This window comes from Bombus vancouverensis, chromosome 2, assembly GCF_051014615.1.
Source record: "Bombus vancouverensis nearcticus chromosome 2, iyBomVanc1_principal, whole genome shotgun sequence".
Classification (NCBI taxonomy): domain Eukaryota; kingdom Metazoa; phylum Arthropoda; class Insecta; order Hymenoptera; family Apidae; genus Bombus; species Bombus vancouverensis.
This window is the reverse complement of record NC_134912.1, coordinates 1,505,126-1,526,606: the sequence shown is the minus strand read 5'-3', so window position 1 is coordinate 1,526,606 and position 21,481 is coordinate 1,505,126. Positions and strand designations below refer to the sequence as shown.

Sequence of the window (21,481 nt, the reverse complement as noted above, 5' to 3'; positions counted from 1 at the left end):
ACTTTTACTTGATTACTTGATTACTTTTCTTTGATTACATTTAATAATTAATATACTTGATATACATATAACACTATATATAGTACAAAAGATATTATATTATTTAGCATGATTGTGCATGAAAACCAAGTCAAATATGGAATAGTTGCTACGAGTATGAGATTAGATGTACATGGAACTGAAGAAAGTACGAATTTCGCGATTGCTATTTCTAATTGGATGTTTCCTCTCGCGATGCAATAGCACTTCAAACGGGTTAATTAGAACTACTTTTTAGGGTAACTACGCATCTCATTCATTAGTTCACCTTATCTGAAGCATGGAAAAGGAATTTGAGATGAAAACCTCGTGACTACTAGATTAGAGTAAAAGAATGTTTTTTAGCAGAAAAAAAGAACGAAGAAATGACATCATGTACGTGATTCTTTTTTCTCTTTGTGAAACCAAATCTGCTAATACGTACTTGCGTATCGATGTCTATCTGAAATAACGAATTTCCATTTGAAAAGCAAATTTCTATTTAAACCAGGCAAGTTCCATAAAATACGGGACGTTCATATATGATTTCCGGATTAAAAAAAAAAAAAGAAAAAAGATAGCAAAAATAAATAGGTCACGTGCGCACTCTGCACGCGATGAATAGCATTCGAAAATCCGATTGAGGACCTCTCTAAAAGTGAGTGCTCGATAACTGATACATAAAAAGGATATGACCTATGAGAAGATTGTAAAAACATAATCCTCAATAATCGTTGAATGAAAGTTTAGAAAATCTGTATAGAAACATTGAATAAAGGCAGTGTTTAGAAATTATACATTGGTAATTAATCTGCCTCTTTTATGCACCTGGGCAAAATGTTCTAAAGTTACTTTCCTAAAATTGGATCAATGAGCAGTGTTAAAAAATTCTGTGAGAAATAAATTTCTGGAAATAAATATCTGCAAACTGGATTTATACTACCTAAACTGGATTTCCAATTATATGCACCACTCCATATTCGTGATTTTAACAAAATAATAAAATAAATACGTTAATAAATTCTAAAATGAAAGATTGGAACGAAAATATAATTGTTAAAAATTATATTAAGTGGAATAATTACCTGAAACCGATTCCATCCTAACATCAGCGTACTGCACGTGGCGTAATGGGTAATCAGGAATAGTTGAATAGCAACTGATTTCCAAATATCCATTTTCCCCTGTATGCAACGCGGATACTTCTATCGTTAGTTTTGCAGTAGCTGACATTAGTTGGTGTTCGTGATACGTGTGAGGATAGTGGTTTACCAGACTAATATCCACCTACATAGTATAACACACAAAAAGCTCATGACATTTGGTCAGAATAAATTTTGGCAAAAATATTATTATTCGATGACGTATTTATGGCTTGTCGGGTTTCGATCGTGTTCTAACGATGCGTTGGAGTTATGCAAATGTTTCGAATATATTGTTACAGTCTACTCGTTCATGGCAGACCTGAAATTAACGTAACGACTTCGGGCCGTGTTGTCACTATTTACACTCCTCGTCAAAGAGATAGCCCATGTGATCTTTAATTTCTCAATTAATTTCTTACAACAAGAAAATAATAATCAACATAAATTGTAACTAACGATAATTACTTATCAAACGTATATACTTATTTAATAATGGATACATCCCCCTTTATTTTCTATTACTTCTATTGTACGATTTGGTATCGACTTATATAGTTTCTGGATGTAATTTTGACTTAACGTATTCCATTCGCGTACAATTGCATTTTTTAATTGTTGTGCGTGTTGATACTGCTTTCCATTCGCGTATACGCCGTGAACAAGTTCTGCCCAGAAATTTTCAATAATATTAAGGTCCGGGGAGCGTGCAGGCCGGGGCAAAATAGATATATTTTTTTCATTAAAATATGATTGGACCAATCTTGATGTGTGTACAGGTGCGTTATCTTGTTGAAAGATGTAATCAGGCCCAGAAATGCGTTCTGCGTGATTATTTATTTGTTTTTTGATTAAATTTATGTATTTATGCATTCTCCCAACGACGAACTTGATACTTGTGTTGTCGAAATAACCGATGCCGGCCATCACGCTGCCTCCCCCATTTGTCATCGAATTGCTGACATTGTCTCTTTTCTTATGTCATGAAAATAATATTGGAACCCATCAGGACCATTCAAGTTGAATATTTTTCGTCTGCCTTCTCCATTTCTTTTTCCAATGCACTCTTTCTTTTGCAAAGCGTAAACGTCCTACTTTGTGCTTCGTTGTTAACGAAGGTTTCTTTTTCAATTTTAGCCTCTTGATATTTTTGCAGGATAGTAGAACTCGACGAACACTTGAAACACTGACACTAACACTAGATTTTTCCATTATTTGCCTCGTTAATTGTTTGCATTAACTGCGAGTTGGAAGCTACACGCAAAATCGCTCGCTTATCACGATTGGATAACGATGACGGCCAACCGGTACTTTTCTTTTTGCCATAATCTTCAACATTTTTTAAGAAATTGTGTATTACTTTACGACTTCTTATTATTACTTTCGATATTTTTGCTACTGATAACTGTTGCTGTTTTAGTTCTAGAATTTGCTTTTTTTCACAGTCGTTTAATATTTTTCCGCGTCCCATACTTACACATTTATATAATATATATACTGCAATCTTTTCTCGTCGATAGGTCACGAACTACTGAGCAATTTCCAAACATATTGACAGAGTGTGCTATCATTTCGACCTCAATTTGGAATAGTTTTTCTTAGTTGGTAAAAACATCTACGACATTGTCACTTATTTCCAGCAAGCCGCATATCCTCAGCTCATAATGTTTTGATATTATACATTACAGACGAAAAACTTTACACGCGTCATTAAGAAATTGAAGACAGCTCACATGGGCTATCTCTTTGACGAGGAGCGTATTTGTATGCTAGCGATGATTGGGAGGCTTCCCAATTTCAACTCTGTTTTGAACAAGTAAACTGCAATGTTCACAAGACGTCGACGCGTCGCGTCGATACAAACATTAACGCAAACGCACGATTAAAAACTTGAAAAACCATAAATATATCATCCAATAATCATCGTGCAAACTTAAAATCTAAAATATTATTATTATTAATAAAAGATGCATAATCATCTTTGTAGACAAATATGAAGGTCTGAGAATTATAGTGGTGTAAGTCAGACCATCGCTAGTTTTCGTAATATACTCTTCTGCTTCTATTAGGTGTTATAAAGAGTTCAATATATTTTTTCAAGTCGTAAAAACATATCGTGCCAATGAATAAAATTGTAACTCGATCAATTTGAAACTACAGGGATAATAGTTGAAAACTAAAAGTTAAAATATCCAGATTCTCAGAATCATGACTTATATCACTATAATTTTTAGTCCATCGTACAATGCATATAAAGAAAAATAAAAATATCATTCACTGATCAGTTAAAAGAATCATCGTTATATTTTTATGTACAATCTTTTGTGTTTAGTATTGGTTTCAACGAAATAAAATTGAATACAAATTTTAATATCGTGGAAACATGATTACAATCCTTCAAAAGTATGGTAAGTGTAGAATGAACGATTTAAAAAATAATTATTTCTTTATGATATATTATTTTATATTATTATCTGCATAGAAAATAAATATTACATAACAATTGCGTCACTTATTATGACGTTTATATGTAGTTACTACTATATATTATGTATATTTGATGGCTTAGTCGGACCAGACTGTAAAATTTCCATTACATTTAAGACGCAAAATTTTTCAAAACAAAAAAAGGACAAAAATAGCTGAATGACATTGATCGAACGTTGAATTATTACAGGATGACTCGGAGAGTTTCTCGTACGCTTTTATAAAAAAAAAGTTATAGCAGTATTACACATGGATACGAGAAGATAATATGAAAGTTTAACTCTCAATTTAACTCACACAACTTATCGTACCGTAATTCGATGATTATTCTAAACTAAACTAAACATCAACTTAACTTGCCGCTTATCGAAAACTTCAACCTTTGAGTACACATTTTCTTCAAATATACCTAATAAAACGCATTAAAATTGCCAATTGATAGAAAAATAATAAAAAAAATCTATTTCATTTGTTTGTATTTTCTTGTTTAGGAAAGAAATTATAAAATATTAATTTAAATATTGTGCAAATATAATTACTCATTTACATTTATAGCTCAATTTCTAAGATACTTTACTTACGATACTTTTTACTTAATACCAAAATTAATTGGTTTATTAAATTGGTTCGGTCTAAAATGTATATACATATATATTTTGTACTTTACTGAACACTTTAAATATTTTGATTATTATAATATTAAATGTATTTTTAATTGTTTATAAAATTTCATAGATATAGGTCTAAAGCCTAGTATAATTTGTTCACAAATGTATATGCTTAATATAATGTTGATTGCACTTTAGCTTTACATATCTTCATATGTAGATATATGCATCTAGGTATATGCTAATAATATTGAAATTATAATAATATTGAATATTACAGTATTATTGAAATTTGACTCATCGCCTTCTTGAAATAATTCCCTTGTAGTCCTCAAATATTATATATTTATCGTATTAGGAAATATAAGTATGTTGGAAATTAAAATTGAAATTTGAGATTAACGAGCAATATGAAAATAAATAAAATTTTAAAGACATACACGACAGCGCTACTAATTAAATTAATCCGTTGAATAAAGTTGACGTTAATAGACGAAGAAAGGAAAATTTCGTGAAACACGACTGCTGTCAGTGAGTGATAACACGTGAAGAAAAAGAAACATTGTGAAGATGTAGTTTTACTTATACTTATACTTAATACTTTTACTTATACTTATACGTATACTTTTACTTATACTTATACGTATACTTTAAATGATTAAAGCTAAGGACATTACCGAGTAAAAATTAATTCGTTTTGAATTGTTGGCTGTTATCTTTGATATTTACTCACCTCCTTGCCGTTTATGTACCAAGTCAAGTGAGGAACTGGATGCGCAGCCGAGGAGGTGCAGTTTGCCTCTAAACTTTCACCGACCACGTACATGCTTTTCTTGAACGTGATTTTGGGGTTTTCAGTCTGTGGGACTGTACAATTTCATAACATTAATTAGAATAGAATTACTCTGGAGAAGTGCAAGAACAATTCAGTGCTACAGAAAACTTCGCTAAATGTTTACTTTCGCTTCATTTTTATTAGGTCACGCAGAAAATTCTTTCATTTTTTAATAAGCTATAACTAAGCTGTATGTAATGCGCCTTTATATATGTATGTAGTACTAACAAAATTTATTACATTCAAACAAACATCTTCTCTTAACCAATATATACATATACTCAATAATATATATATATTCTTTTTCGAAAATTCAATCGCATTATTTATTAAATAATTAATGAAATGGTTTTGTATGTTTGATAGATTGACCCTTTGAGTGTTTAAATATTTCGGAAGGAATATATTCTTAGTTTGCTGTATTCGACGTTTAATAGAAAAATATATTTTATAGAAATTTGTTCATCTATTGTTCGCTGAACAAAGATAAATATACACGTCTACCTACAAAGACAATGTTTCATTCGTTATACCAAATGTGTAACTGGAAGCCAAGTTGCACTAGAAACATAATATAATTATTCAAACTATGACAACTATGACAACTATGACAACTATGACAACTATGACAACCTAATCCCAATGAATATATTATTCTATGTATATGTATATGTATATACTATATGTATAGAATGATACGTTTAATAAACGTAGTATATATTAGAAAAAAAGTGACCTAAAGGGCGACAGGACTTTCCACGGCACATGGGCCTTCTACCACAATAATCGAATAATTATGTAGTAATATTATCAAATTGAAAAATGACAAGTACCGGTTATAGACTACTGTTGCACGAACATTATCATCTTTTTCTAAATCCTACAAGTTTATGTTAAACATGACAATCAGCTGATTTGTATAATTTTTTAAAATTATTTTATAAATCTTTATTTACATAGTTACCAAACTTATTACCGTTATAATAGAATATTTATTAACATTAATAATTTGTAAAATTTCAATAATTATATTAATTCAATTTAAAAAGACATAAATTACGAATTATTAGTATTAATAAATACGCCTAAAGATCATTAACGAGTTTAGTAATGGAATGAATGAAATTTTACAAGTGAATTTTATAGATTATAGATTATTCAAGTAGATATTCTTAAGGAAATAATTACAAGTACGAAGAATAGATACGAAAAATTACTAAGTCACAAAAGAAAAGTTCATAATTTATGCTTATAACTTGACAATTTGCAATTATATACATTATTATTTGGTTAAATACCGTTAATTATTATTCAGCAGAACTCCCACAATAAAAACATTTTAGATTAAAAAGAATAAATTCCGTATTTGCAATTATACATTATTCCTTCTATGAATTTCACCTGCAAATACATTATATTATATAAAATATATGATAATATATGTTATATTTGTTTTCAATCGAATAATTTCTTCTAACCTGTATGGATCTGTTGTGACTTATGCCGATAAAAGTCACATAATTTTACTGCAAGGATGTTGTGTTTTATCACGATTTTATTTTACCATATAAACGAAAACATTGCTTAATTAACCAGTCGATCAATGAAGAATAAAGTGAAGTGTTAGTACCAGATTAACGTTCGATGAAAGTTTAGAATCTTACGAAGACAAATTTTAATATAAATTGCAATCGCGTAGTTGGAAAAGGCATGAGCCAACTTAGGCTACGTTTGTACTGGATGCATATTCGGATACGTCCGTGTACATACACGAATAAACGCATTAAACGCCTTGAAATATAATAAATGCAAGTGGTTTTGTTATGTTATACATACTACACGTATATTGATCGTTCGATGTCGTCTATACTTGTCGATATACGTAATTTTTTCATCAGATTCGTTGTGACTGAGAATTCATGGTCGATATCTTTCAAACGAATGATGATTGTTTATCAAGTGTTTCTTTCGTTTCATCTATGCAGAATATAAAAATGTGTTTCAGAATTTATTCTAAAATAATCGCACTCTCGAATTTATCTACTTGATTTAAAATCTCGAACCGAAATACGATATTTTTCATTTACCTCTCTTAAAGAAAACATCTTATTTCCTCGTTTTAATTTAGCATTTATTAGTAAGACCTTGAATAAAAGATTATCAAAACAACATATAATAAAAATTTGCTAAATTCATGTCCATTTCGTATAACATGTAACGCAGTACTGATCATCCAATACTGAATACTGAATGACGTATCCAGTATGTATAACCAACACACCACTTTATTCGTCCATATACATGTATACATACATGTATATAAATCCGAATACGCATTTATGCGTTGATATAAAATTGGGTGTAATTGAATTTAATGGTACTCGGCTCCATCTCTACTTATGTATCATATATCAATATCGTTTTATGATGCATGTAACAAACGTGTATTATACATACTTGCACATAATTACTCTATTATTCATTTCCTTCGTTTCAGAAACATAAATGCAAATATTATTGTTCCATAAATGTCGTGCAACAAGGAACCCCTTCACAATGTATGATAATTGGTACCCTGATGAAGGATGGCGAGAACATGAGTTCTAAGGAATGAATGAAAAACGAGAATGAGGCAGCTATGACAAAATTTCAGATGGTACGAGCTATCAATCCGACCTTTTATCCGCGAAGAACGTTTAACCAGAAACGCAAGAAGGTGACAACATACAAGACGGGGGATCTGGTGGCGATCAAGAACTCGCAGGCCGGTCCTGGGCTAAAGTTCCACTCGAAGCTCCCTGGGCCGTATCGAATAGTAAAAGTTTTACGGAATGACCGTTACATGGACCAGCGAAAAGGTGAGCACAAAGGGCCGCAAACGGCCTCTACGCTGACTGATCATATGAAGTTGGACATTGTTGGAGTTAGTAGTGCGAGTGACGATAAGCACATCTGAGGTCAGATGTATTTGTTAGAATGGCCGAGTATAGTATCATGAACAGATCGTCAAAGGGTCTGGGAACTTCAATGGGCCAAGCGATGTGTCGTCGGCCCTTCAGTCGAATAGTTACGCAGAAAAGAGACCTACGTGACCATGGCCGTGGACGGTTGCGAAACACGTACGTGGTGGGGCTATGAGAAAAGACAAAGGGATGCTTAAGGAAGAAAGACGAATCAACAGACAGTCGTTAGTTGAGAGTCGAGTTGTGAGCAGTCGTTAACTAAGAGGGGAGCACGAGACGGGTATGGGTTCTCGCGGCGTAGTACCACGCCGTGAGAAACCCTGATGAATCTGATATTGTCCTATAGCCAGGTGGCGGCCGGTCGGTGCCCTTACGCATCCGCCGGTTTACCGATCCGGTGTGGAGAATTTCGGAGAAGTTGGTAGTCCCATACCTGTCAAGAACGCTCACCTCACCTTCTCGTTGGAGCTCCCCGTCACTTTATACCGGCTTTAACCGGGGTAGGGTGCGGAAGAGTAAGTGGCACTAGGACTGGAATTAATGGTGACGACCTCGGCGAAATTTAAATAAACAATCACAGAAACGATATCAGACGTAAAAATATACAGTTTACGGTGCAGAGGAGGGAGATTCCAGTAGGAGAGACTCGCGTAGTTGTGGGTAGTCCTGCGTTGTGGGCTCCGCTGCGTTGTCATCTTACGACCACGGCCATTCGGAGATGGATCGTCAGGCCCCCGGATTGGCTTCTGCGTCTGGTGAGGGGGTTATTGAGATCGGCTGACGGGCCGGAGGGCCCGTTTGTGGCTCCCTCCATGGTCTCAGACGCCGGATCATCTTCCCTAGAAGGCTACTGGAGAACCTGCACGAGGTCCGACGACGAGGAATCGTTAGTCTCGTTGAAGTCGAACCTCTCTGTAATATCTGGGTGGTCCAGGGGCAAGAAACGGTAGGTGACTTGCACTATAAGGACTGCTACGGCTGTATAAGGACTGTTACGGCTGCTAATATCGGTGTTGAGATGATCAGGAGGGTCGAGGAGATAATTAGAGTGGCAATTATATCGTCCAACCTTAAAAGAACCTACATCAGGATCCTTAAGGAGGCGGTAGGAATCGAGGCCGTCGGTGCTCGATGAGGAAAACGAGACCCTGCGGAAAGTTCTCGCGAGAATGGCGGTGAGCGCGTCCCAGGGGTGATCTTCTCCATCTGGACGGTGGATGTCGCCGACGACGAGCTGCTGGAAGCGAAGAAGAGGATGGCCTCTCGTGACGTGGCACCAGGTCGGTCGACGACTCGGTCCTTCGCTGCCTCCTGCCTCCGGGCACGGGCATCGTATGCTACGCCGATGACACTCTGGTCCTGGCCGGGGGACGATGGTTTAACGAGACTCTGCAACTCGGCGAGGTCGTCGTGGCGTGCGCGGTTCGCGCCATCCAGGAGCTAGGCTTGAGCGTGTCACCTGCCAAGTCTGAGGCCATGTAGTTCTTCGACCAACACCGTACGGGAACCCCTCCTCCTGGCCTCTGTGTGAACATCCGCGGAAAGGCAGTACAGGGAGGGCTCCAGATGAAATACCTGGGCCTCGCGATCGACAGCCAATGAACGTTCGGGCCGCACTTCGAGTTCCTGGTTCCTAAAGTGACGGCCGCAGCCAACGCCTTATGCGGCCTATTACCAAACATCGGCGGGGCCGGAGTCGGAGTTCGTCGACTGTATAGGGCCCCGGTGTGGGCGGAAGATCTGCCGAGGAGTCGTCGCAGCTTACTGCTGCTGAAGAGGTTGCAGAGGACTACCACCATCCGAATAGTCAGGGGATATCGGACCATATTCTACGCATCGGCGTCTGTGCTGGCGACGTCTCCTCCGTTCGAGCTACAGGCCCTAGTCCTCCGACGGGTGTACATCACCTGCGGGGCCTGTGCTCGGGCGGGGATACGCCCTCCGCCAGCCAGTCGGTCCACGACGTTCGGAAGGAGGCAAGGCTCGAGACCTGGGAACGATGGCGCATTCAGCTCGCTGCCAAGGATACGGTACGGCCTCATCGAGCCGTTGGAGCGGTCCTACCGAACTGGGAGACCTGGAGAGATCGCGGCGGGCTCCCGCTGACGTACAAGATGACGCAGATGCTCATAGAGTACCTGCTAAGGATTCGGCGAGAAATGACTAGCACGTGCCACCTATGCGAGGAAGAAGAAGACGCAGCACAGCACACGCTGGAGTTCTGTCCTGCGTGGGAGGAACCGCGTCGTGTCCTACGACTCGCCATCGGCGAGAGTTTGGCCCCCGAGGCGATCGTAAAAGCCATGCTGAGGGGGCAACAGGAGTACATCGTCGTCCGCTCCTACTGCGAGCAGGTCATGCTCGCAAAGAAGCGTGCCGAGAGAGAAAGGGAGAGAGGACAACATCCATCGAAAGTGCTGTCAAGCCGAGGAGGGTCTGCCCCCCCCCCCCTCGGATTTGCACGACGGCCCAGGCAGCGTGGCGTTAGGAGGAGTGGTCCCTAACGGTCAATCAACGGAGGATGACTTCCGATAACACCATCAGGGAGAAGGTGTGCCCCGGCAATAATTCCCAAGGGATCCCGGGGCACTCCTACCAATCGTTAGGGCGTCCACCGTGGGTTTTTAGTCGATTTGAGTCCGACAGTACCCCGTCCATGAGGATTTGCCCACGTTAAAAGAAAAAAATCGTTAACTAAAAGTCCAGTTATGAGGAGTTGAGAGTTGAATTGCCAAGTTGCTATCAGTTATAAATTATTAGTTGTGAGTTGTGAATTATCTATAAAGTTGTCTTAGTTATAGCACATTACTGTATTTAGTTCATGTTAAATGACCATCGTTTCCTGTCTAATCCATTGTAAATGGATCCATCTATCAATAAACTTATCATTTAGGATAGAAATCATTGAAAACCCTTATTTCTAATATTTCTGAATAAATAAATCCTATATTATGGATTTACATATAGGTTATATAGATTATATGAGTGCTTTTTGCAAATATTTAAAAATGACATTAATAGTTAGGGTATAAAATATAAAAGTCAATGTTTTCATTTCTCAGTGTCTTCACAGCAATGTTACATCAAAGAATTCTTGTAATTGATTTACAAGTACTTTTTCACATTTTATAACATTTCCCATTTTTTCAAACTTTGGTTTTCGCTTATTAATAGATAATTGTATTGCAAAGGAACTTTTTTAATATGTTATACACTTTTCAAAGTCCAACCTCCACATTTTACTATAGTTCCTAAGTTTCTACAGTGATTTAGCGCTATTAATCTTTGCGTGACTAATCTATTTGGAATAGAAGACATTTTGTCTCGTTTGTTGTTGTCCGTCAAAGGACATATTTCTTATTATAATTTTACGTTTCATACGAAAGTAGAATAAGATAGATATACTTTACAGGTGAAATATTATGATGCCCCCTGAAATATTTGTAATATGAGTGAAATTTAAACACTAACTTTTTAAAAGCTATAGATATACTCTAATTGCAAATTATTAATATTATAGATATGAGATTCAATCTTTTATAACGATGTTTCTTATATTTAAAATTGGAGATGAAAGAATTTTAGTCAGGATCAGATGTGATAGTTTGAAAGAGGCAAATAAATCCTGGTCGAAACAGGAGAAAAAGACACGTACGTTGTATGAAAAATAGGAGGACTGGTTGGAGCACTGGAAGGAGGAATGTGAAACGATAGATAGGATGAATTTGTACGTCAAGGAAATTCTGGATAGAAATAAAAACATGAAAAAGGTGGTGGCGGAGAATAGAAAGGAAGAAGGAAAAGAATAGAAGAAAAATGTAATTATTGAGAAATAAGGTACAAATACAAGTGTTATAAAAAATAGATTAAATGGATGGCGGAATGAACGAATAGATGAATGAAACGTAATGGGGAGAATGATTATATAAAGATAAAGTATTTAAAGATAAAAAAGAAGGATTATCAAAGAACTGACATATTTTTATGCTATCGTAGTTATCTGTAAGTTTAGTTTTAGTTTTTTTTATGTTTATGAACTATGTAAAGCCAATTTTAGGCCATCAAACTGAAATAAATGTAGATATAAGTACATAAGGTAATTAGGGGAAAGATGGCAAATAGAAGATGCTAAGTAATTAGAATTCTGAAGTCTATTCAGTCTATGTTATCTATTATGTGTACTTACGAATTCTTCCGTTACGTCAATTGATAAAGAAAATCACTTAGCATTTGTTGTAACATACAACATGAGTATGTCGAAGAAATTTATGCTACGACGTCCGCAAAAATTTTTGCTGCAGCTTAGTATAATATTTCGTATTGTAATAAAAGAAAGGATTGTTATTAACAGTAGCAGGTTGCAAACCGGAAAAGACGAATTTTTCGAAATTTCTTTTACTTTTGCACAAACGATAAGCATAAAATTTTACCTATTTAACGAGTTTAGCATCTTTCTCAACATATTGGAGTAAAATGCCGCGTCAGTATAGTGGTTGCAACTTACTTATTTCAGTAAACAATGTGTATTTATAGCAAACAATGCGAACCTACGTGAAAAGATCGAACAGAAGACAATGGGCAGAGAATGAGCTTCGATCTGTTGCACTAGCGTTGGAGGATGAAACGAATAGAAATGCGAATAAAGAGTACCATATAATTTTTTGTTTCGTTTGCATCTTTTCCAACGTTTGATTCGGCTTGAAATAGTATCATAATGAGATTAATATGGTATGATAAATAATGGTATCTAACGAATAAGTTTCTTTATATTGCAAATTATATGTATAGGAAAAAGTGGTTCAAAACGCTGATTTCTACACATACTCAGAAATCATCGAGATGGGTGAGATGGATATTGTAAATAACTATACAACATTCTCTAGAAATTACTATTTAGTAATTGGTGTTTACCAAGATTATACATTGTTCCTTGGATTTATCTCATTTTTTTTTTTTTTTAAGACACAGTTATATCGCTCTTTGGCTGAATCCTTCATTTATAAAAAATTATACTGTATCATCATAGTCGTAACATAAATTGTAGATTATAACTGATAACGCTACAGCAGCGTCATGGCGAGTTTCAAATATTATGATATATATAAAGATATATAAATGTAGATATTTATCTTCTCTTACCTATAACTTCCATTGGAACGCTTTCCGAAATCTGGCTATAAATAGGAATCGACATCGAAACTTCACAGCTATACGAGCCGGATGCCTCGTAACGGACATTCTCTAATTTGATTGTCGTGCCATTTTCAAAGCGCTGTAAACAAACGGTGTTTTAGTGCTAGTAGGTGGTAAAAAATTTCTATTAAATAAAATAAATAAAACGCGACCACTGTTTCCGTGTACTCGTTCAAACTCAAATCCTTCGCCATTATACCACTGCCTTTATCAGTGCCTCTTGCGTGCGAAAGCATGGTTGAAAATGAAAGGAACGTTTGTGTATCGATTCCTCAGAAATTGATCAAACGTCTGTTCTTTGATCGTGTAGGCGTTGAAAGAAAAGGAATGAAATGTAGAAAAGAGAAAAATTGTTATCTATATGGTGTTGTAAAATTACAGATGAATCAAGTAGAAAGCTAAAAGGACTGCACTGCATTCCATATAGATCTTACCCATATGAAAAAATTACAAGTGTCATATAAATATCTAAATTTATAAGAGGTTCAAATACTTATAAATATTTATAAATGTTCAAATATTATATTCTCGTGAGCGCCTGCACTCGTATATACTCGTATCAAGCCATTTTATAAGTAGTATCTTTCTCTATTTTGCATTTTGCATTTTACATTTTGAATCGCTAAAGTAGGATCGAATAGTAACTGCCGCAACTCGTATACATAATCACTAATTAAGAGAATTACAAATAACATCAATAGAGAAATGTTCAATATTAATGAACCGGAAAGTCTGTTCCATCGTGTCAGTGGTCAGTCACACAGAGTAGAAACGACATTACATATGTAGAATAAAATACAGTTGGAATTTGTTCCGTCATCCACTTTATTTTCTATACGTAACATGAATAAACTTTTATTTATTTGACGACAAAATATGTAATTTGATAAGGGCAAAATGTTATAAAGAATAAAAAAGTGTTTAATTTTCACAAGTTTTCAAGAGAAGAGTTAAAAAATGATTAAAAAGGAGGAATGTCGTGTGAAAAAGCAATAAATAATACATCGTTCATCAACAAATACGATAACATTGATATTTTTACATGCCACGTTATATACTATGACTCACGAAAGTATACGTGTGTACACATATAATAAATTTAAATAATTTTGAAATTTTATTAATCCTGTAACACGATACGACTATCGTGATTATATTGATCTTTGAAACACATTTAGAAATGTACGTATATAGAAGCTACACACTATTTATTGGAAACATACACTTCACAAAATTTACCAACGTATTTGAATAGTTAATTATGCACTATATTAACAAACCACAATATTTAGTGAGGCTACAATTCATGCTGTATACTAATTTTTCACTAAGTGTATATTTGCAATAAATGTCTTATAAACTTTCATATACATTTTCGAATTGTTTTGCAACTTTCCTATTACAATCATGATAGTTGTATCATATTACAGTGCTACAGAAATTGCCACAAATTTCGTATAATGTACATAATATATTCATATAAATTTCCTGTGTTTAATATTGGAACATGTTCGTGAGCCATTATATGTATACACAATTTATAATATATATAAGTATGGCATCGTTTAAGTATGGAATGATCAGATATCTAAAAAGAATGTATTTTCATTATACCCTATTATTTTTTACTTCATGTTCTTTAATCTGACAACGCTTGGATATACTCTGACGGGATATGTCACGAATCGAGGGTATCGTGTTATATTTTTATTAACGTCGCATGTTGCGATGCAGGTTGTTTCACGTGGTATCGGCCACTGGTTAAGAAAGTCCATCTCGATATTGTCTCTCGACATAATACAGACTATCGTTAATACCGTGTTTCAATTTCCTCTGGCGACGCCTTCGTGGTTTCGTTCCAATGAAAAGCGATGTTTTATTTAATTCCAGGTCACGAGGACGCTTACACGTAGATTCGCGCATAGAAAAATTTTTGTTTTACAACGTTCTCGTCGTGTAAGCGTATGTCGAGACGAGTTTGGTTTCCGTAGATTGTAGACTGTAGAGTATATAATAACGGTCACGAAAAATGAAGTAATATAAGAGAGCGTAAAACAAGATTGGATAACGGGCTAGAAGTGTATACTGTATATTCTTTAACGACGAAGCACAACGAACGCGTTGCAGCTGAGCTATATCTAAACAATATTTTGCACAATTTTTCATTCGCTATCTTTCTACGGATTATTATAACTAACGGAGTGTTTTTAAGTACGAAATTCGTAACAACAGCCTTTATTAAAAAATATAATGGATGCGCTCTTAGAACACCTGTTAATAAATAATATTTCACGTGTTTTCGTTGACCGATCTTTTGCGAATTATTATAAGTCAGGAATATAGGTAAAAATATTGTCAGTATATTTTTCTTAATTTTCAGATTTTTATATCACTCGCAAGAGAAATTCGGTAACTCAAACCTCTAGGAAAGTTTGAAACTTTGTAGCAATGTAATTCCAACGTGACAGTAATAGCGAAATCATTTCCTGTTCCAGCGAATAAACCGTATCATTCATTACAGTACGCTTTCTTAAACGAAAGATTGATTTTGGCTATTCTAAAAATTTTGTAATATCCATATGTGTATGTATTGTATGTATGTATCTACGTATTATACATACCGACATCTATGTATATGGTTTTAAAAATTTCTTATAAAATATTAAAGACGATATGAGTAAATTTTGAAAAAGAAGGGTCTTTTAAAAATTCTTTACTACCATAATATAGAGCATGAAACAATTGTAATTACAATTTCTTTTTTATATCTTACGTGGTTTCGTAAATATTTACTACATATTAAGAATTTGCAATTGTTTCGAGGAATGGTTCTGTCTCCATAAATCCTCTATTTATAACAACAAAAAGTGATTAAATCGTTGACGTCATTTAAACTACATTTTTGCAAAGTCCCCAACTTTTTCGAAATTTTCAAGTTCCCTTATTTGTGGCTAAGTATATACATACTTAATAAGTAAATTGTTGAGGTTATTAGATGTATGAACAGAGGAACGCGTGGATAAATTGTAAAGTAGAAAATATATTTTAATACAGAAGTGTAAGTACAAGTAGAAATATAATTTGTGCTGGTCCCGATCCGCACGCTACCAGTGTTACCCTATAACTGAAAACCCTGAAGCCATCGTCGCCTGTCTACTATCTATGATCTGCCTTCGTCCCAGTCTATTAACTATACGCTGTCGATGACTTCAGTGCTTCAGAAAACTAAAAAGACCAGATATAGAGTTTTCTTAGAAGTGGTGACCACTTCAACATAAATATTTGAAAAAGACAATAGCCCGATATATTCGAAGATATAAGCCTTTCAAAAATTAATGACAAACGACTGTGTATAATAAGAAACAAATACTAGATTATGTAATTATAGTAGTTTAGATTCATTGATATTATTCTATCTAAATCTAATGTTATTTACATTTTTTAAATATTCAAGTAGGTGACAAAGCACATACTTAATTTCAAATTTAAATGAAAAAATATTTTTCACATAAAACTAAATGTATAGAATTCTAAAGGTATCTATATATGTATATACAGGGTGATTGGTACAAGCGAAAAGGGGGTGATTCTACGCGAAAAAAGAAGTCGAAAATATAGAATAAAAATTTTTCGTTCGAGGCTTTGTTTTCGAGAAAATCGACTTTGAATTTTCGCTCGGTACGCGTGCACTTTATCACGTCTCGTTATGACGGATCTCACTGTAGATCGTTGTCTCGATTAACGTTATGTTGATAAACACTTCCAATGTGACCGAAGTGTTTTCCTACCTATTAACTTACTATCCGACTTTTATCGCTATCCACTGTCAGTACCTATTAGTCTACCATCATGTCTACATACAGCAATCGGGAATACCATATACGGACATGATAATTCGTTAGTTGCGTGTGGTGGTAACGCATCAGCCGCAGCTGATCATTACAGACACCGGTATCCCAATCGTCGACATCCTGACAGACGTGTTATTCAAAGAGCAGAAGCCTTCGGCGAATATGGTTCTTTTGAAAAACTTAGACGACATGGTGGTCGTCGACGACGCGTTAGTGTAAATGTTGAAGAGCAAATACTAAAGGACGTTTTGGAACATCCTGACATAAGTGCAAGAAACCTTTCTTTGCGGTATAATTTTAGGTGCTTCACGATTCTTCGAATTCTACACGAAAACAACTTACATGCTTATCATATCACCAGAGTACAAGGACTCATGCCTCATGATAAGATTTCGCGAAAGGCATTTTGTCATTGGTTGCTTCAACAGCATGCCAACGATGCAGAATTTCTGTTAAAAATTGTATGGACCGATGAAGCGAAATTTACAAGGTACGGCATGTTCAATGTCCATAACATGCATAATTGGCAAAATGAGAACCCTCACTCTATTCTTGAAACACATTTTCAAGCAAGATGGAACGTAAATGTCTGGGCTGGCATAATCGGACATCTAATTATTAGGCCATATTTTTTCGAGGGAAATGTAACGTCAGCAGCATATTTCGATTTCTTACAAAACAAACTACCGGAATTATTAGAAGATGTACCGCTGAGAACTAGAGGAAGTTTAATTTTTCAACAAGACGATGCACCGCCACATTTTAGTCTTCATGTGAGAAATTTTTTAAACCAACATTACCAAGGCTGGATTGGTCGTGCTGGAACAATAGCTTGGCCACCACGCTCTCCTGACTTAACTCCGCTTGACTTTTATTTATGGAGCCATATTAAATCAATTGTCTATTCTGAAGAAATCGCAAGTTGCGAGCAATTGAAAGAAAAGATTATTGTAGCCTTTCATACTTTAAAACAATCGAATACGTTAGAAAGTGTTCATAGAAATTTAATTAGAAGAGCAGAAGTATGTGTTCGGAAGAATGGGCAATATTTTCAGCAATTTTTGTAATAATAAACTTTATGATTACTTCATATTATTTCATTATGTATTCCTAATTTTCCGTTGCGGCAAAAACAAACTTAAACTGCGATAATATCCATCGAGACAACGATCTACAGTGAGATCCGTTATAACGAGACGTGATAAAGTGCACGCGTACCGAGCGAAAATTCAAAGTCGATTTTCTCGAAAACAAACGAAAAATTTTTATTCTATATTTTCGACTTCTTTTTTCGCGTAGAATCACCCCCTTTCCGCTTGTACCACCAGTTACCAACCACCCTGTATTCGAAAGAATCGTATCTTACAATTAGAATTTTATAATTGCAATCATCTTGTTTGAAGAATGTTGTTGAAAAACGTGTTCCTAAATAATATTCTATTTATTTTCTTGTAAACGCCTTTTTATAAATTATCCCAATTAAAGTAAAATAGTTTTATCAAAGAATGTAACAAACCTTCGTTTCGCATTCTTTTTACAATGTGTTACAGTTAAAGATGAGATTAAATGTACGTTTTTTCTAATTGCAGCCCTGTTATGCTATAGGAGCATGAGCATTTACCTCATAGCTCTGATTTTATTTTACCCTCACTTCTTGTTATATCCTGAAAATGCATGAACGTGTGTTGTATTAAAGAAGAGAAAGGAAGAGAATGGTAATTAACGTTTGTAAAAGGCTGTTTTAGAAGCATAAAAATCAATCAGGTATTAAATAACGTTTTCGAATATTAAATAATCGTAACAACCATTAAACTCCTAGTTCCTCTTTTCATGGCTAAAAGAGGATAATTCTGTTTGATCCTTACGGGCATTCAAGTTACCAGGTTCATGAGTCCTGAAGTGCAAAGTTCAGCAACGTTCACGGGGTATACTATGTAGACGTAAAGTGTAGAGTGTAGAAGGCTATGCATATATGTCAGAGACAGAGGGAGCAGAGTATAGAGTAAACAGAACACTGAGAAGATACGCGTTTAATGACCACTTTTTCTACGTTACTCTTGATGTTTCAAGCACGACGCAGTTCGTAACGCAAAGTAAATCGTTTGCACGAAGCATGAGTTAAACATTGAACATTGAACATTGAACATTGAACACTGAACATGCAGTGAACTTGAAACACCGATGTGAACCGTCGTTCTACGTATAATTAAAGCCATGCCGTTTCTTTTATACTTATTATAGAAATCTCGTGTCTCTTATAAAATAATTTACAAGTTAGTCCATTGTTAGTCTCAATGAAATTGTGCTCAAATTAATCTTTGATATTTGGTATAAAATATTCTTAAAATTCATTAAAAGAATATTGCATTAACAAAGACTATAAATTTTTGTCGATATGTTTATAATTTACGTTTTAATTGGAGTAAATTAATCTAACATTATCGATTGCGTTTCTTTTGTTCTGACAAAAAATAATGCTTGCTTTTGTGACAAAAGTAATTTATTATAATTAAGAGAAATAGAAAATAAAACTCTTCAAATAGTTATTTCTTTTTTATAGTTTGAACTTTTAAAGAATAGGATGAAGAATAGAAATTATAGATTCTGTTTGTCAAAGTTGTCTTCATAAAATATCGCTTAGTAATACCAGAAAGTTCCGAAATTCTACCTACAGCTTCTGCAAATAAAGTCGATAACTGACACACATAAGAGAATATCTATTTATTCAAATTCTCTTCAAGTAATTAGAAAAAATTATTTATATTTTATACAACTATGTACAACTTCAGACACTAATTTTTATTTAGTTATGTAAAAATTGGTCAAAATAAACAAGTTTTATCGATATCTCTTCAACTATCACATTTTTTAAATATATGTATTTATGTAGGTATACAATACTTTTGTAAAAAATAGTTATATGATATTTAGTTTATCAACAATTTTTCATATGATACTTATTTTAATACGACATTTTGTTTATGATCTGAATCAGCACGAAAAGTAACATCAACCGTATCCCAGTTTTATTTAACGCTTACAATTCACAAATTATAAGACACAATAAAATACATATGACTGTATTTTTGTGTCTATTATAATTCATTAATATATCTAATATATATAATAAATGTGTGAGTAATCACGTTGATAATATAACATATAAACCAGTCTCGCATAATTTTGACAATACACGACTCTAACATTTCATGTTGATTTTATCAGATAAAAGTTTTGCATTTGTGGATATAGGGGAAAGAGTCAGAAAGTTAGTATATCAAGTAGCTCATTCATCGTCCTTTCGACAAATATAGCTTATATGTACTTGTACATACATATGTATATCGTCAAGCATTAATTTTGTTACGTTGCTCGTAATAGATGAAAAACATGAATATTCGATACAACAATTCGGTTAAGTGGATCTTGATATATTTGCCTTATTTCTTTATTTATTCATTTGTCCGTCGAAATCGATATGATCGATGAAATCAATTACTTTCTGATTATTTTAAACGATGGCCTTTTTCTCGTTTCAGTCGTTTCAATCATATCCTCCTGCCTTGTTCTCTTTCTTTTGAATTAACCCATGAAAAAACGATACGACATCTTTAAAAAGTAATATATCAAGAGAGAAATCGAATGAAAACAGTACTAAATAGGTCTTTTCACGCAAGAATAAACGAACGAGCCTGAATTAATTACACATTTATATTGTACATATATATATGCTGACCGTAGAACGTAGAAGTGGAATAACGCTATATCTGATCGGACACATATTGTACAATAATCTAACCGTGCAAGTAGAGTAAGACGATATGTAGTGGAACATGGGAGTGAAACGGAAAGCGACATGCAAGTTACAAGAAAGACAACGACGATATTCATATAAAAATAGCTATATAATTAACTATAATTTACCTATCAACTACTAACGAAAGCCTGTTACAAACACTGCTTATATGTAATTGTAGGTTAAAAGAAACGAAATTATCTATTAACCACATCGAGGTATCTGCTACAAATGGATACTTGAAAAAACTTTTCGTTTCTATATAATTATGGAGCAAACGGCTTAAGAGTCATCTTATTACATTTAAACTTAGAAAGGCGAAATGACACGATTATTATCATACTTATAATAAGAAAAAAATAGTCCTTTTTATATATTGCAAACAGTTTTCTCATAGGTACCCATAAAAATCTGATAAATGATAAAGATTTTTTAACGTTAAAATATTATATACATTCAATTTTTTAAATAAAAAAAGTTCTTTACATTAATTATTTTCTACGCAAAAATATTACAATAATCATTAATTATAATTAATGCCTTTAAACAAACACAAATACTTTAAACAATAATCTTTAAATAAAAAAT

The 21,481-nt window shown here is 34.3% G+C and overlaps 1 protein-coding gene across 5 annotated transcripts in view; it reads right to left on the bottom strand.

Moving 5' to 3' along the window:
* LOC117163938 (uncharacterized) overlaps window positions 1–21,481 on the bottom strand; it is a 56,500-nt gene that overhangs the window by 26,758 nt on the left and 8,261 nt on the right. For all 5 annotated transcript variants that reach the window (XR_013060597.1, XM_076626154.1, XM_033346684.2 and 2 more), the window contains exons 3-5: window positions 13,193–13,325; window positions 4,989–5,122; window positions 1,104–1,305 (exon numbers count right to left, since the gene is read on the bottom strand). Coding sequence is in view for 4 of the 5 variants with exons in the window: in XM_076626154.1 (XP_076482269.1) it covers window positions 1,104–1,305; window positions 4,989–5,122; window positions 13,193–13,325 (469 nt within the window). In the remaining variant the exon portion in view is untranslated. The remainder of the gene's footprint in view (window positions 1–1,103; window positions 1,306–4,988; window positions 5,123–13,192; window positions 13,326–21,481) is intronic.